This window comes from Drosophila subpulchrella, chromosome 2L (genome assembly GCF_014743375.2).
Source record: "Drosophila subpulchrella strain 33 F10 #4 breed RU33 chromosome 2L, RU_Dsub_v1.1 Primary Assembly, whole genome shotgun sequence".
Taxonomy (NCBI): Eukaryota; Metazoa; Arthropoda; class Insecta; order Diptera; family Drosophilidae; genus Drosophila; species Drosophila subpulchrella.
Genome location: NC_050610.1, coordinates 20486101 through 20500502, shown reverse-complemented (window position 1 = coordinate 20500502; position 14402 = coordinate 20486101). Strand labels below are relative to the sequence as shown.

General features: G+C 35.6%; 3 protein-coding genes and 2 long non-coding RNA genes across 5 annotated transcripts; 3 read left to right on the top strand and 2 right to left on the bottom strand.

Annotated features, from left to right (window-relative positions):
- Positions 1 to 5140: 5140 nt before the first annotated feature.
- On the top strand, positions 5141 to 5720 carry LOC119547875. The gene is made up of 3 exons (XM_037854911.1): positions 5141 to 5211; positions 5266 to 5355; positions 5413 to 5720. The coding sequence occupies exons 1-3, from the start codon at positions 5154 to 5156 to the stop codon at positions 5655 to 5657; spliced, it is 393 nt and encodes a 130-aa protein (XP_037710839.1). The 5' UTR covers positions 5141 to 5153; the 3' UTR covers positions 5658 to 5720.
- Positions 5721 to 5722: 2 nt separating this feature from the next.
- LOC119547876 (accessory gland protein Acp63F) lies at positions 5723 to 6228 on the bottom strand. Its single transcript, XM_037854912.1, has 3 exons — positions 6171 to 6228; positions 5943 to 6110; positions 5723 to 5875 (listed from the first exon to the last, which is right to left on the bottom strand). Exons 1-3 carry the CDS (start codon positions 6190 to 6192, stop codon positions 5814 to 5816), a joined length of 252 nt encoding a protein of 83 aa, XP_037710840.1. The 5' UTR covers positions 6193 to 6228; the 3' UTR covers positions 5723 to 5813.
- A 225-nt stretch (positions 6229 to 6453) lies between these two features.
- Positions 6454 to 7064, top strand: LOC119548074. The gene is made up of 2 exons (XR_005219265.1): positions 6454 to 6804; positions 6870 to 7064. It is a non-coding gene; the product is annotated as an uncharacterized LOC119548074 (long non-coding RNA).
- A 765-nt stretch (positions 7065 to 7829) lies between these two features.
- On the top strand, positions 7830 to 8508 carry LOC119547583 (early nodulin-20). The gene is made up of 2 exons (XM_037854488.1): positions 7830 to 7978; positions 8044 to 8508. Exons 1-2 carry the CDS (start codon positions 7945 to 7947, stop codon positions 8337 to 8339), a joined length of 330 nt encoding a protein of 109 aa, XP_037710416.1. The 5' UTR covers positions 7830 to 7944; the 3' UTR covers positions 8340 to 8508.
- A 1950-nt stretch (positions 8509 to 10458) lies between these two features.
- Positions 10459 to 10715, bottom strand: LOC119548419. Its single transcript, XR_005219295.1, has 2 exons — positions 10671 to 10715; positions 10459 to 10596 (listed from the first exon to the last, which is right to left on the bottom strand). It is a non-coding gene; the product is annotated as an uncharacterized LOC119548419 (long non-coding RNA).
- Positions 10716 to 14402: the final 3687 nt, after the last annotated feature.

Genomic DNA, 14402 nt, shown 5'->3' with positions numbered 1-14402 from the left:
AACAATGCTGAACTGGCTCTTTTATAAGTATTTTTACTACTTTAATTTGTTCAGATTAAAAAAGTTTTTTGTTTTTTAGTTGTATTTTTGGAAACGGGAATTTTAAATATTTTATTATTTTAGTTTTAAAAACTTTGGACTTACATTTTCAGGTATACCAAAAAAAATCTTCATAAATAATATATGTACTTATTTACGTCTTATAAAGCTTAACATTAAATCGTACTCTTAGTTTTCAACACAATTAATAAATCGTGAGAATGTTTTAAGGTTGTACATATGTAGTTTGTAGCTTATTATGAAGTCTGTCGTTAGAAATACTTTGATCATGTATGGAAAGTGTTAAAAAGAGTTAAAACAACTCAACCATTACAAAACCTTGATACGATCTTAGGAGAATTATTCTCTGAAAATGTTAGGGTAAACTGATTTTGGGAAAAGGTAATGGTCTATAGTGAGCCAGTGTGGGTTGTTCCGCCGCGATGTGGGCGATTGAGCGGGCGAACTAGTTCGCTCTCTTGCAAGAGAGAGGAAAACTGGTTTCCAATCAGACATTGCCGGCATGTGGGTTTCCTCGTGGAAATCTACTTTGGGGATGGGTACCCAGCGAGGGGAAAAGTTGCGGTCGAGCGACGCCGGATGGGCTTGGGCAGAGCTACGTAAATGACCAAAGTTGAAGGGCGAGGCACGGCAAAGAGTCTCCAGACCTGAAAACATGTAATAAATCAAGATGTTCTTAAAACATGAGGCCTCATCTAATATTAACTACATTGTGTCACATTTTGATCTTCATTGTACAGTATACTTTTTAGATTTTTGATTTTTATTACATTTTAATAAAGAGTAAAAGTTTGTAATACTTATCTCTTAAAACATTTACAAATTTTTAGATAGCCAATGGAGTTCGGTTGAAAGAAGATTTGTATAGCTCAACAGACCATGACGCTATAACAAGGCTTAACTTATCTATTGGATTTAATTCTAAAGATTTCAGACTCAAATTTAAAGTATATATATATATTGCTGGAGGACCCACATAAAATATATACTTCTAATAACAATAAAACGTGCTTATTTTATGAAAAATAATGGTTACTACATATTTTTTCACAATATGAATTTACATTATATAACAATTACATAATTATAGACTCATCTTGGTATTTTTAATTTTCCATTGACCATACCAGTATATTTCAGACTGATTCAACAAGGGCCAATCAAACGCTGTACAACCTCAAACTCAAATAATGTAATGGGTCCCGAACTTTGACCAGACGCAAATCCAAACGATTAAAAAGAAAGTTCAAACGTCAAACCAAATAATCAATTCCGACAATGTCTTAGATTGCTTTGGTTTGGTTTTCTACCATGATTTATTTTTTGCTACCCTAACAAAAACAACGATAAAAAGCAAAAGTTGAAAAATTAATTATGACAAAGTCAAAAAGTCCAAAATTTATTAATGAAAGTGAAATTATCATCAACGAACCGAAAACAAAATTTGAACAAATTTCACACAGATGACTTTTGTTTGCTCGATAATTTGCGGATGAAAAGGAAGCAAAAAAGAACTGACGAGCAAAGTTAAATTCATTAGATTTTGATAGATTAAGTTGATGAGTGGATGTCGTTGATGGATTCGCAGAGTTGTGAAAAACTTGAGCGAAAAATGCGGAACCAATTTTATTTGTTTGTCCATTGAGAGTGATTTAATTAGCTGCAACTGACCCGGGGCGGCAATTAAGAATTCATGAATCAGACCCTAATTAGAGGTCGCCGTTTAACAAATGTATAGATTGAAGATAGCCTCGAAGATTAATATACATTAGAGAATGTTGCAATGAAATTTAATAAAATTAGATAGGCGCGTTCATTCTAAAGGGTATGCAAAACCCTGGGTAGAAAAATTACATCTTGTAGCTAAATGGCATTCCTCAGCCCAACGTCTAAATATTTGTGAAGCACGGTGTGGACAAGAAAATGGTATCATAGCACGCTTTTCACACAACCGTGTGAAAAGTATACAAAAGTACCTTCCCAGTTGGGGGAGGTATTCTCGATGGCCGGGTCTTTGACACATGGGGAATGGAAAACGCAGTCTCGAGATGAAGACGGAGAAGCTGCGAAGGTATGCTCCAGTTACAGAAGTCGGTGCCCAGAGTGTTTGGCCAGCACAAATACAGTGGATCCTACAAAACTGTGCATGACGGGCCACTGAAAAAGCACAATGGAACATACTCAACTCTTTTTACACAGAGCAAACGAGCAAAAGTTTTAGATGGAAAAACAGAGTAGCAACATTTTATAAATTTATACGAATTTGGTTTTTAATTTTTAATGTTATATTTTACTTACAGCTTAAGATTTTTTGGTTACTCTTCCTATCAATTGTTTTAGAAATTCGAAGCAAATACCTTTTTAAAACCGTATTATAACTTAAGAAAAATATTTGTAATAATTTTTTTGAAAAAAAAAACAAAAGAAACCCAAGCTTTTGGTGTTCTGCCCTAGTAATCCGGTCTGTACGCTCATAAGGTTGTAATTGCAGACTCAGCTTGGCCGGCTGCAAGTTAATGGCCAATGGTCAGCAGCTGCCGCAGCCAAAACAGACGTGCTCCAATTGTAAACAAAAATGCTGGAGCTCGAGGTGCTCTGGTGTTGGTCCCCATTCCCATCCCCATTCCCATCCCCATCTCCATCTCCATCTGCAACTGCATCTGAATCTGCAACTGAATCTCCATCTGCGCCGGATGGCAGCGAAGTCTGTCAAGTGGGTTACGATTCCCATTCCCACTTCCCCTTTGGGTAGCCACTTTTTGCGTGTTGCGCACATTTCCTATAAATTGTAGCTGTAAACCATAAATAAAAACGAAATGCGGCAGAAGCGTAAGACTAGAGCTACAATTCATGCCATCTATCAAATTGCAGGCACATCCAGATAGAATTCTGCGCTCAAATGATTTGTTTAGATGGGTTGCCACTAAGTGGAGGCCTGTTACTGCCGCTTTAGATATACCGAAATGATTGGATTTGATTGGATTGGATTAATCGAAATTCGAATCGCAGCCAAGTGGTATCTCTATTTATGGTCTAAACATCACTTAACCTAATCGAGATCACAACAATTGGTGGTCGTAAATCAAGCTCCAGTGGTGTGGCAGCTGATATTGGCTGCCCGATGGCATCGATATCCATATCATAAACAAGAACTTCCGATTACGGCGTCTGCTCAAGTGGCAAGTGCCACGAGCGGCTTAAAAGTATCTTATTAAAGCCAAAACCAAATAAAAAACGAAACTTTCAGCGGCTCAAGGGGCGACAGCTTGAAGACCCAAACAGGTGGCATCAGCAGTTGGTTCGGAGACGAGAACAGGACCTTGGGGTCCCTGGGAGAGGGGAGGGGGACTTCCGCCGACGTCCTGGCCATTTCGTCGCCAGGTGGCCTTTTCTTAGCCAGGTCAAGCGAAAAGGCGTCAACGTATCCCTCATAAGGACATAGATCGCCTGGCCATCATAACTCATTTGCGCAAAATGTATTTATTGCTGATTAGTATCAGGGTTGATATTAAAAATTGAGTAAGATGAAGCATCAAATGTTTCGAATCTCAAATATGTAGGTAATTTGTGCTTAAATTGAAACTTAAGTTTAACAAACAGACAATAATACCTACTACAAAACCTCTTCTTTTGCCTTATAGACATTAATTACCAACCCCTTAACTACAAAATTATTGGTTTCCATTTTCGGTCTGATTCATTTTCGTTTTCATATTTGCTGTCTGCTTGCAGTTACGTAATTAAAATTATATACTAATGATTGATGATTAATAATGCGAAACATTTTCTTTATTTTTGGCCAGTTAATAATTATTCTCATAGTCTGAGGTTTCGGTGTGGGCCAAGAACATTTTTAATAATGCGTTTTGAAATTGGCAGAGACAACAAATGTTCATTGGAGTGTTTTCACGTTCAACACTCAGCTGAAAACAACACATTAACTTTCGATCTTTAGCCCATTTGAATCGCTTACCCAATCTTGGAGCCTAATTTATTGTCAATTAGTCTAGTTTTTATTCAACTCGATATGTGTAGTAATTTTAAGTTTCTTTTAAGTAGATATTATCGATTTATGATTGCAGGTTATACACATTTATACCGAAACCCTCAGAGTTTACACTGCTAATTAACAGTTCCATTTTGAAATAATTTACACTTGATTGAATTTCCCCCGGCATTTCCACTGAAAATTCATCATATTTACTAATCAAACGAGACGACCCAATGTATATATTACAAATGGACAACTAGCATTTTACACCGAATTATTGGGGAGGCGAAGAAAATTATGGGAATGAGATTCTTTAATAAACTTGAATATGCAATGCATAACTGCAACTCCACACCCCCTATGAAAAGCGGTAAAAACTTTTCAAATATTCAAAAAGTTATTTGTTTTGACGGAGGAGAGCAGCTTGGGGCAAGAACAAAACTCATAAGTGTCTTATTATGTAAAGTGCCTAGAGGAAAACTATAACTTTACGAGTCACATTAGTACCCATAAAATGACGGAAAATAATGTCGCGTTTTTAAGTGACTTGTTATACGTAGATTTTTATGGCGACGGAAATGACAGATAAAAACGATATGGTAAAATAAATTATCTTCATATTTAGGAATTTCATATTCGAGTAAATGGTATCGTGATATTCTACGAGCGTGAAAAGATTTGTATTTACTTTACTCATACATACAGCTGCGGCAACAAAAATATCACCAATGTGTAGGCAATTCTTCTTTGTGCTACAAAATGGTCATTTTTTGCAATATTTTTATTCTGTTTGTAAGGGTAAGTAGGGTTACATATCTACTAACTAAAATAAAAGGGCGTAACCACTTTTATTTTAGTTAAAAGATATGTAAGCCTACTTACCCTTACAAACAGAATAAAAATATTGCAAAAAATGACCATTTTGTAGCACGAAGAAGAATTGCCTACACATTGGTGCTATTTTTGTTGCCGCAACTGTATGACAATATTTGAAGAAAGGGTATTTATATTATTTAAAGCGAAGTGTACCGAAAAGAAACAGTTTAAAAGATTAAATGCATCGCTAATAGTATAACTAAACGACTTTTCACAAATTGTCCATATGAAATTTGAAACCATGATGAGTAGATATAAGAAATGTATTGTTATGTATCTTTGGGGTGAGTTAAGCGTTCGAAAACCATATTTTAATAACTTATTTACAATCTATATAGCGGCAATTTGCGTGAAGTTAATCCCCGGTGAGGTAATACCAGATAGTCTCGACTTTCAATCACTTTTGAGGATTTTTAAAAGTCTTTCTGGTATGTATGCCAACTTTTTATTACCGCTTAAATACTTAAAACTTAATTAATATATAGGCAAATCCGTACAGGCCAGCGAACCAAACATCACTTCAAAGGAATTTTGCTTGAAAAGCTTTGAAAAGGCGAGCCGCTACAAGAAGATTATTATGCTACAGGAACAGGTGGTTCAAAAGTTGCAATTCCAACACCTAAAACAAATTGAAGATTGCAGCAACCTCAGACATAAAGTTCGCGGGCTTATTGGGAATTACAAAAAAGTTAAGTCCGACCTAAAAGCCTTTAAGTTGTATAGTGGATAAATTATGCCCCTAAATTTTATAAAAAGGCCGTAATAATCCCATTAAACAAAAAAATACAACGAATATTTATTTGTGAAATACCTAGATACCTTCTACTTTATTTATTACTTCAAGGATCAATAAGTTATCTACCGAGGACATGGTGGGATAGCCATCTTAAGGTTTTTTACATTTTGGTTTGTCCGTTGGGCACCTTCCTTTAATAATTTCGGTGAAAACTGAAAATTGATTACGTAAAATTATTTTATGGCCCAGTAACATCAAAAATGTTTTTCATCTTCTTACCTGGCAATCCTTTCTGCCCTCGACGGCATGAAATACGTTCAACTTGGCACTTATTTAGAGCAGTGAACACGCAAGAGTCATTGGCGGATTTTCCACAATGAACATCATTTTTCCAATCACAGACAATGCACTCGTCTTCTGCAAAGCTTATTCCTAATATTATAGCGACTTCAGATTCAGGGAAATTATTAAACTTATGAAATCAGTCAATTAAAACTTAAGGCATACCAACTATGAGATGTATCTTCATAACGACGTTTAATTTTCTAACTGCGTTGAAAAATTCTAAGATGTTAAACAAATAAAGAAAATTGCATATTTAAATGCTGAAACATTTTTCATTTGAAACGGCTGACATATCAATTAAATGAAATGCAATCTGTTTACTGTGTTGTTACGATACGGTAGCTCAGTTTATAATACCAAGTTACTTTAAAGTAACATAATTACAATATTTTTTTTTGGTTATTAATCAAACATGTATAATCAAAAGATTGGTAAAGGGAAGTCTAAGGTGGCAATTTTCTAGAAAGCGAGTTTTGTAATTAACCGAAATTGAATCATGCAATGCTTTTTAAAGAGTTTACAGATTTTGAAATCCAAAGAAAGGTCTTCATCCCCACACACAGGGAATGCTTTTAAAGTTCTCTCAAATAATATATACGACTTCGATCTGAAATCATAACAATCAATATATTTTTTACGATCTTGGAAACTGTGATGTGTTTTAAATTGATTTTATGGCCACTGCCTTGGCCCTTTGGAGGTTTTAAAAGTGCGTTATAAACTGCCAGCCAATGGAGTTGAGCACATTACTGCAAAGCATTTACAATGCACTTGACGCAACTTCTCGTCGGAATGAGTAAGCACACAAATTCCATTTATCAAAGTTAATACTCAGGTTTTAAATCAATTATTTTCTTTCAGTCTTTTTACTCGCCATACCATGCCACTATGGAAAAAGAATTTACGGCACAGAAGAGCAAACTAGCATCAAATATCCATGGACTCCGAAGACTTCAACGCACAAAACACCATATAAAATATCTGGAGATATTTGAACAAACAACATTTAAATATAAAATTAAATTGGTCGTTTAAATAAATGTAATGAAGAATAAAGGACGTGCTGTCTATTAATGATATATATTAGGGTGTTACAACAACTTACAAAAAAAACTTTTTTTTTGAACCAAAAAATTTGGCATTTAACAGATTTGTTATAGATGGTAAAATTATTTTTAAAAGTTTCTAAATAGTTCATTTACATAGCCACATAGCTTTATTTTGAGTCCAAAAGAGAGCCAAGGTCGTCAGCGATCGTTATTTATACATTACATATTACTTAAAACTTTGATATATACTATAGGTATATTTTTCTATTACTATAACAAAAAGATAAATCTACGTTTCATACTGCACAAAAAGGCAAGAGAAACTATTCTAACGATGGAAATAAAATTAGTCGTTAAGCAACCTCCAATTAATAAGTTTTACTTGCTTTCAAATAACCGATAAGAATGGATTAGAATCACAAAATACGATCAGATTATACTTCCGATTTAACAACTTAATAGAGCTGAGGGATGTATGCTTTTATAACAGACTTTCATTTAGAGTATTTCGGTATTTAGGGATATATAGATCCTAACGATTCGATTCCGATTTCGTAAATTTTTGTTATACTCAGAATGGTGCATGGAATATCATTATTATTTAAATATTCACCAGAGTGTACCTACAACATAGACCCCCTTCCTTTTCCATTTTTCACTTCGTCAACTCTCGAAAAGAGCAGCGATTCATATTCAACTACTAAAAGTGCATCGAAATTGATTAATTCCTATCAAAGCAAGGCGAAGAAAACCACATATCAGTGGGCATGGCGAGCATTGAATCCAATTGATTCTCGTCGCTGTTTGACTGCCTTTCTAGACCCAAGTGACTGGCCACCTATAAAAGCAGGCCACATCCCAGCAGTCATCAGTTCATTCCGAGGACCATGAAATTCCTGACGGTATTCGCATTCGCCTGTGGTAAGTAGTCCCCTTGATGCGACCAACGTTTGATAAACTAAAAGTAGCCGCTGTCATTCTATTAGTGGCAACGTTTGTGGTGCTCCACAGCGCCTACGGCTCTCCACTGCCGGAGCCCGTTCCCGAATCCGATCCCAGACCAAGGCCCGATGTGTCCAATGCAACGCCACCGACCGAACCAAGGCAGAATCCCAAGGCAGAGGCGATTCCCAATCCCTCGCCTGCAGCTTCTCCGCTGGAATCAAAGGGAGCAAAGGCCGCCGGAGGTGATGCCAACTTCGTGGCCTTGTCAGCCAATGCGGAGCCCATGATTCCGGCCCCAGAACCTGCAGTCCAGAAAATTGACGAGGCTCAGGCCTAGTCGGAGTGTCCCAATATTGAATAGCACAGCAGCAGCTAATTTATCTGGAGCCTGCACAAGCCACACACAAGGAAGACACACACATATAATAATCTCCGGTATTTAATGTATGCACTTATGTATTCCAACATCCAGCATGGGCATTAATAAAATTGCAAAAAAAAAATCATTTCTAGGAAGTATATTAGGGGAGAAATACTTTTATGGGAAATATTTAGCAACCATAATTAAAAGCATTTAAGGAAATTATTACATTATGATCAAATTATTTAAAAAAAAATAAAAAACATTTATTTTTATACCCGTTACTCGAAGAGTAAAAAAAATCTAGCCATGTCCGTCTGTCCGACCGTCTTACTTTTATGGGAAATATTTAGCAACCATAATTAAAAGCATTTAAGGAAATAAATATATTACGATCAAAATGTTTAAAAATAAATAAAAACATTTATTTTTATACCCGTTACTCGAAGAGTAAAAGAGATCTAGCCATGTCCGTCTGTCCGTCCGTCCGTATAAAATTCCACAAATTCTTGAGGTTCTTGCGCAGCGCAAGAAACCTGTCCAGATGGCATATTTCTTAATATTTTGTTAAAGTGTAAATGGTTTTTTGTTCTGATTATCCATAAATGTCTACAAGCCAAACAATTTTTAAATCGGACCATTCAAAACTTATAAGCAAATAAAGTGTGCCATTTCGGAAACAGCCGATTTGCTGCATGCATATCCCCATCTCTCTCGCACTACCTTTGGTCAAGGCCGTCGAATATAGCGTTCATTCAGTTTTTACATCATCTTTTTTTTTTCAAAATCATCAACTCTATGCTAATACAGGTAGCATACATCTTATCATATTATTTAATTAGTTAAAGTCATCTCCCGCAGCTAATTTAAGAAAAGCTTTACACACTTTTGGGAAGTGACGACGAAGTATTTGCTTCTCAAATTCGTTTCCCATATCAACTTCCGCCGAGGAGTCTACTGGCCAAGGCAGTCACATGACATCGACACCGGCCAAGGAGAGACCGACTGACCAAAAGACCAACCGACCAGATCCGGCCGACCAGATTTGCGTTGAAAAAAAAACGCCTCGAAAGAGCCACCGAGACTGGGAGTAAAAAATCACTTACAAAGAGGAAGCGACAGCTCTAACAAGTTTTATCAATGAAGTCGGTGTAAGGTTGACGACAAAACGCACACCGGCAATCCAACCGCAGAGACAATGTCTGGGGTGCGAACCGGCATTGGACGGCATAAAAATAAAACCACACGAAAGCTCCATTGATCGGGGCATCGTCGGTTAATCCATTTGTAGGGCATCATTACCAAGTTTATTCATCGCATATATGGTATGTAAATAGATTTATTTGCATGTTCCTTTTGCCTCTTCCGACGATCGTAAATTTTATCTTCGCGTTGCGTTCGTTCTCAGTCATTAAGGCAATGAACAATTTTGAGATATCAATTTACATGTTAACACATCTTGAGTTTTTGAATGAGCGGATGACTGACAAATTGTCAATGCCTGGCTATGAATGAATTCCAAGAGTATTAAAAGTCATTGATAACTAATAAAAGATATGGAAAGGTGGGGCGTTTGACAAACATGAGAAGATTCTGCAAAAGGTAGGCTTTTTTGTGTAAAACAAAGAGTTAGAATAATAATTTTAATCCGTAAGTTAGAAATAAAACATTCATTATTGAAGTGCTTTCGAATTTCTGCTAATAAAATGAACCAGCCTTCTTTACGCATTTTTTCCCATGGGATACGATTTCTTCTGTGCCAGTGCTCTGCTGCAACACATGCAGTATACAATTAGCCGCCGAGAAACTCATACACATAAGCAGACCATGTTTATTTTTTCATTTTGTCGATTATTTGTTATTTTATCACAATTTTTGTTCTAAGAAATTCTAGACTAAGTCATATTTGTGTACTTATCGTAATATAATGTTGAAATGGATGCCTGTTTTGATATTATATCGAAATAAGGCTGCAACCCTTTTTCCACTGTTGCCCATTGCTATTTGAATGCAGTAGGCAACCCTCAGCTTAACGATAACCACACATCAATAACTCAACACACCTTACGATGCATTTTAAAGATTCCCAACGAAGTTCACATTACGTAGAAACTTTATTGCTATGTTTAATATTAAATGGTCGGTCCTAATATGGGATATGGAATGCCTTTATGCAAATTGTACCATTTTGGCTTTCCTTTAGCGGCGACCAATAAAGATAATCCAAGAATAGCTAGCAATGAGTATGAAAATAAAAATATCGTTTATATTAATGACAAATATTTAAACCTGAATATATGCCAATACTTATCAGTTGTAAGACCCTCATTCTGATTCACCAGAAAAAACTTATTAAAAGTTGATTCTTATCAGTTACTATAAAGCAAATCGGATATGGCTAATCATATTGGCCGATTCGCTATTCTTCAAGGTGTAAATTAAAACACACCTATAAAGTAACAACTTATATGTATGTATGTGTCAGCAAGAATCTCAACTTCAACTTTTTGGTTTCCAGAAATATATTCTTTGGCTCACAAATATTTTTCGCAAACGACAAAACTCTGGTTTAGCAACAATATATGTGCCAAACGCAACATCAAAAGCGGCACAATTAAAACCAATACAAACCCAATATAATTATATTAACAGAAGGAGAAAAGGGAAAAACAATGGAAATAAAAGGGTTGGGGAAGGGAATAACCGGCAGCTGGCTACACATTAATTTATAATTATTTGGGCTTCCAGCAAAGGGTTAATCAGAACAAGTGCCGCTTGAAAGCCCAGGCATACGAATCCAGAAGATACATTTAGCGGAAAATGTATACCCTTCCATAGAATCAAAATAATGAATAAAATATGATTATAAAACTATTATTATTATGTATTAAAATAATTACATTAAATGTAGTTAAGAAGTATTCATCATAACATTTGAAAATGTGCTGACTTAAAGAGGTACAACACCTTTTTAAGGAAGTGTATGACCGCATCTCATCTCATCGACTCATGTGGTGCACATCTGAGGAACAGAAACAGAAGCCCAAATTAATTTTGTGGTCTGCTGACTTTTTTGATTATTATTTTCGGGCAGAAACAAATTTGAAATTAATTTTCCTACTGTGCGGGTGCCCCAATAGACGCGAATGGGCCAACTTGCCTCATAGAGAGGAATGGAGAATTGCATAAACCCACTCGGCAATTACAGATATCGACATTTATGTACATACTCCAACCGACAATCGCCCGCCTCATTAGAGCTAATCAAAATGAATGCTCTAATCAAAGTGGTTTGATTGAAAATAATTTTCACTCACACTTTCAGGTTTTCACTTTCAATCTAATTGATTGAAACCAAAGAGGGGCGTGTGGGAAACCCCATGCCGTAGAAAATGGCAAAAAACAGCGAGACAAGAAAATGAATTTGGAGAAATTAGCAAAACGTGAATCAGAAACCGCAAAGAGCCATAAAAGAAACACCAGCCTGCAGAAGACAGACGTGGGAGCCGAGCTAGAGAATCGGAAAATTGGCAATCGATTGAGCAGTTAATCAATTTCCCCAAAACAGATTAAAATAAACCAAGCTCCGAACTCTTCCAGGGCTCAGAACTCACGTCTTATCGGAATTTCACGGTCGCGTGAGTTGTGTGATTTGCCATTGTTTAGACAATTAAAGATTCCTTGGGTCTACTCTGGCAGAAACCCACGCACAATCCCAGCACTCTGTTACTTTACCGGCAAACTCGACTCAGGCAATTAACTGATTAGCCCCCAATTTTGCCATTTCGGTACTTTTGTCATTTGGGGGGACAAAAGCGCTAATACGCCGAAAGAAAAATAGGAGGAGGGTTAATTAATTGGATAGAAACTCTTTCCAAACAGTTCAATTGAACAGGTACACTCAAAATTAAAAATGTAATAACAATTGTTTTCTAAATCAAATATGGTATTTTCTGAAAATATTATCAGATATATATTGAACAATATTATCAAAGTAACCATTTTTTTAACTTTTTTTCCTGTAGTAATATTTTTATACTTTGTAAATATTTTCCTTTTATTTTTTCTGAGTGTTTTTTTTTTTTAAAGGGTAAGATGTGGCTGCGATTTATTCGACCTTTAGTGGCTTTCTGAAATGGTGGAGCCCCATTTTATATTTCAATCTTTTTCACCAAAGGTTCAATCTAAGGGATAGGAGAGCAGTTTTTCTTAAATTGGACTAATATCAGACAACAATCTTGGTTGAAAAGCAGTATTTCATCACTTTAAATTAGCTAAGTTTTTTTTTTAAATTTACAAACCGCCTGTAACTAGCGGGTAAGCTTAATATAAATAAATGAAAAGAGAGAAAACAAAATTAAAACACCCTGATTACACCCATCTTGACCTTGCTGTGGGTATTACGACAAAATAATTATCTTTTTTTTAACATTACTTTCATAATGATAAGTTTATCTAGGAAGAAAAACTTTGTCGAATGATTCATCTCTTTTAAACAAATACATTTTAATTGCCAATGCTGATTTTCCCTTATTTTTTTGCACTACATGCGAAATAAGCAAAATTGCAAAGGAAACACAGACCTTTACAGGCAGCTGTGATAATAAACAAGTAAAAAAAATATTCGTTTTTATTATCCCCAACTAAATATTTATCCTTTAAAAAAGCCTAACATGTTGTTCTCTCAGCGTTTTTTGAGTATAAACTATAAATTTCAGACACTGGATATTATCCTACCCTTTAGAAGGAACAACATACACATTAATATTTATCTTGAATAGTCTGTCAAATTCATTTGGCTTGCTTGTCACAGGAAGTGAAGTCTTATCTGCGTGAGCCAAATGACGCAAAATGAACCCCTTTGTGTTGGCCTATGATTTGTTTATGATTTTAAGCACTCATTTGTAATTGGCTCATAGCAATTGTCTGAGGACGCGATGTTGAAGAGGAGGAGGAATCGCTCTAAATAGGCTGCCATCAATCAAACCTTATCATAAATTAATCGGACGGCGCGCAGCTAAGTAAACACATTGTGTTTGTTAAGTTTGCAAATAATAAAGCTCCCTCTGAAAGGTGACATAAATTTCCCTTCTTCGCTGGGTAAAATTTATGTCAAACAGTTTTTTATGCTTACTATGCTAAAAAGGCTTTAAAAATATCTTCTTGATAAGGAAGAAAATCAAACATGATGATCCTTTTGAATCTTTAGGAGTTGTTGAGGTGGGAGTAACACTATAAAATATATTTTTTATACCCTTGCAGAGGGTATATTGATTTCAGTCAGAAGTTTGCAACGCAGTGAAGGAGACGTTTCCGACCCCATAAAGTATATATATTCTTGATCAGCATGACTAGACGAGTCGATCTAGCCATGTCCGTCTGTCCGTCTGTCCGTCTGTCCGTCCGTTTCTACGCAAACTAGTGTCTCAGTTTTAAAGCTATCGGGCTGAAACTTTCCCAAAAGTTTTATATCTTTTGCAGGTAGTATATAAGTCGGAACCAGCCGGATCGGACAACTATATCTTATAGCTCCCATAGGAATAATCGGACAAAAAAATGAAAAAAAATTATATCTTTGGTGTTTTTTAGCATATAAACTCCTAAGCTTGGAAATAACAATTTTTAAATAATTTTGAATTTTGAATTAAATTTTATCGAAATCGGACGACTATATCATATAGCTGCCATAGGAACGATCGGAAAATTTGTGGAAAAATAATATGAAAAAAATGTTAGCTTCGGTGTTTTTCAACATATAACCTCCAACGCTTGGAAATAACATTTTTTAATTAGTTCTGAATTTCGAATTAAATTTTATCAAAATCGGACGACTATGTCATATAGCTGCCATAGGAACGATCGCAAAATTGGTAGGAAAATAATATGAAACAAATTATAGCTTCGGTGTTTTTTAACATATAACCTCCTACGCTTGGAAATAACATTTTTTAATTAGTTCTGAGTTTCGAATTTAATTTTATCAAAATCGGACGACTATATCATATAGCTGCCATAGGAACGATCGAAAATTGGTAGGAA

What these genes read in the sequence shown, in the direction of transcription:
- LOC119547875 (XM_037854911.1), top strand. Translation starts at nt 5,154, where the DNA reads ATGAAATTTGAAACCATGATGAGTAGATATAAGAAATGTATTGTTATG. An exon ending in TATTGTTATGTATCTTTGGG is followed by an intron (nt 5,212 to 5,265) that starts GTGAGTTAAGCG and finishes CAATCTATATAG; the next exon opens with CGGCAATTTGCGTGAAGTTA. An exon ending in GATTTTTAAAAGTCTTTCTG is followed by an intron (nt 5,356 to 5,412) that starts GTATGTATGCCA and finishes ATTAATATATAG; the next exon opens with GCAAATCCGTACAGGCCAGC.
- LOC119547876 (XM_037854912.1), bottom strand. Translation starts at nt 6,192, where the DNA reads ATGAAGATACATCTCATAGTTG. An exon ending in GAAGATACATCTCATAGTTG is followed by an intron (nt 6,111 to 6,170) that starts GTATGCCTTAAG and finishes CTGAATCTGAAG; the next exon opens with TCGCTATAATATTAGGAATA. An exon ending in AGGGCAGAAAGGATTGCCAG is followed by an intron (nt 5,876 to 5,942) that starts GTAAGAAGATGA and finishes ATCAATTTTCAG; the next exon opens with TTTTCACCGAAATTATTAAA.
- LOC119547583 (XM_037854488.1), top strand. Translation starts at nt 7,945, where the DNA reads ATGAAATTCCTGACGGTATTCGCATTCGCCTGTG. An exon ending in GGTATTCGCATTCGCCTGTG is followed by an intron (nt 7,979 to 8,043) that starts GTAAGTAGTCCC and finishes TCATTCTATTAG; the next exon opens with TGGCAACGTTTGTGGTGCTC.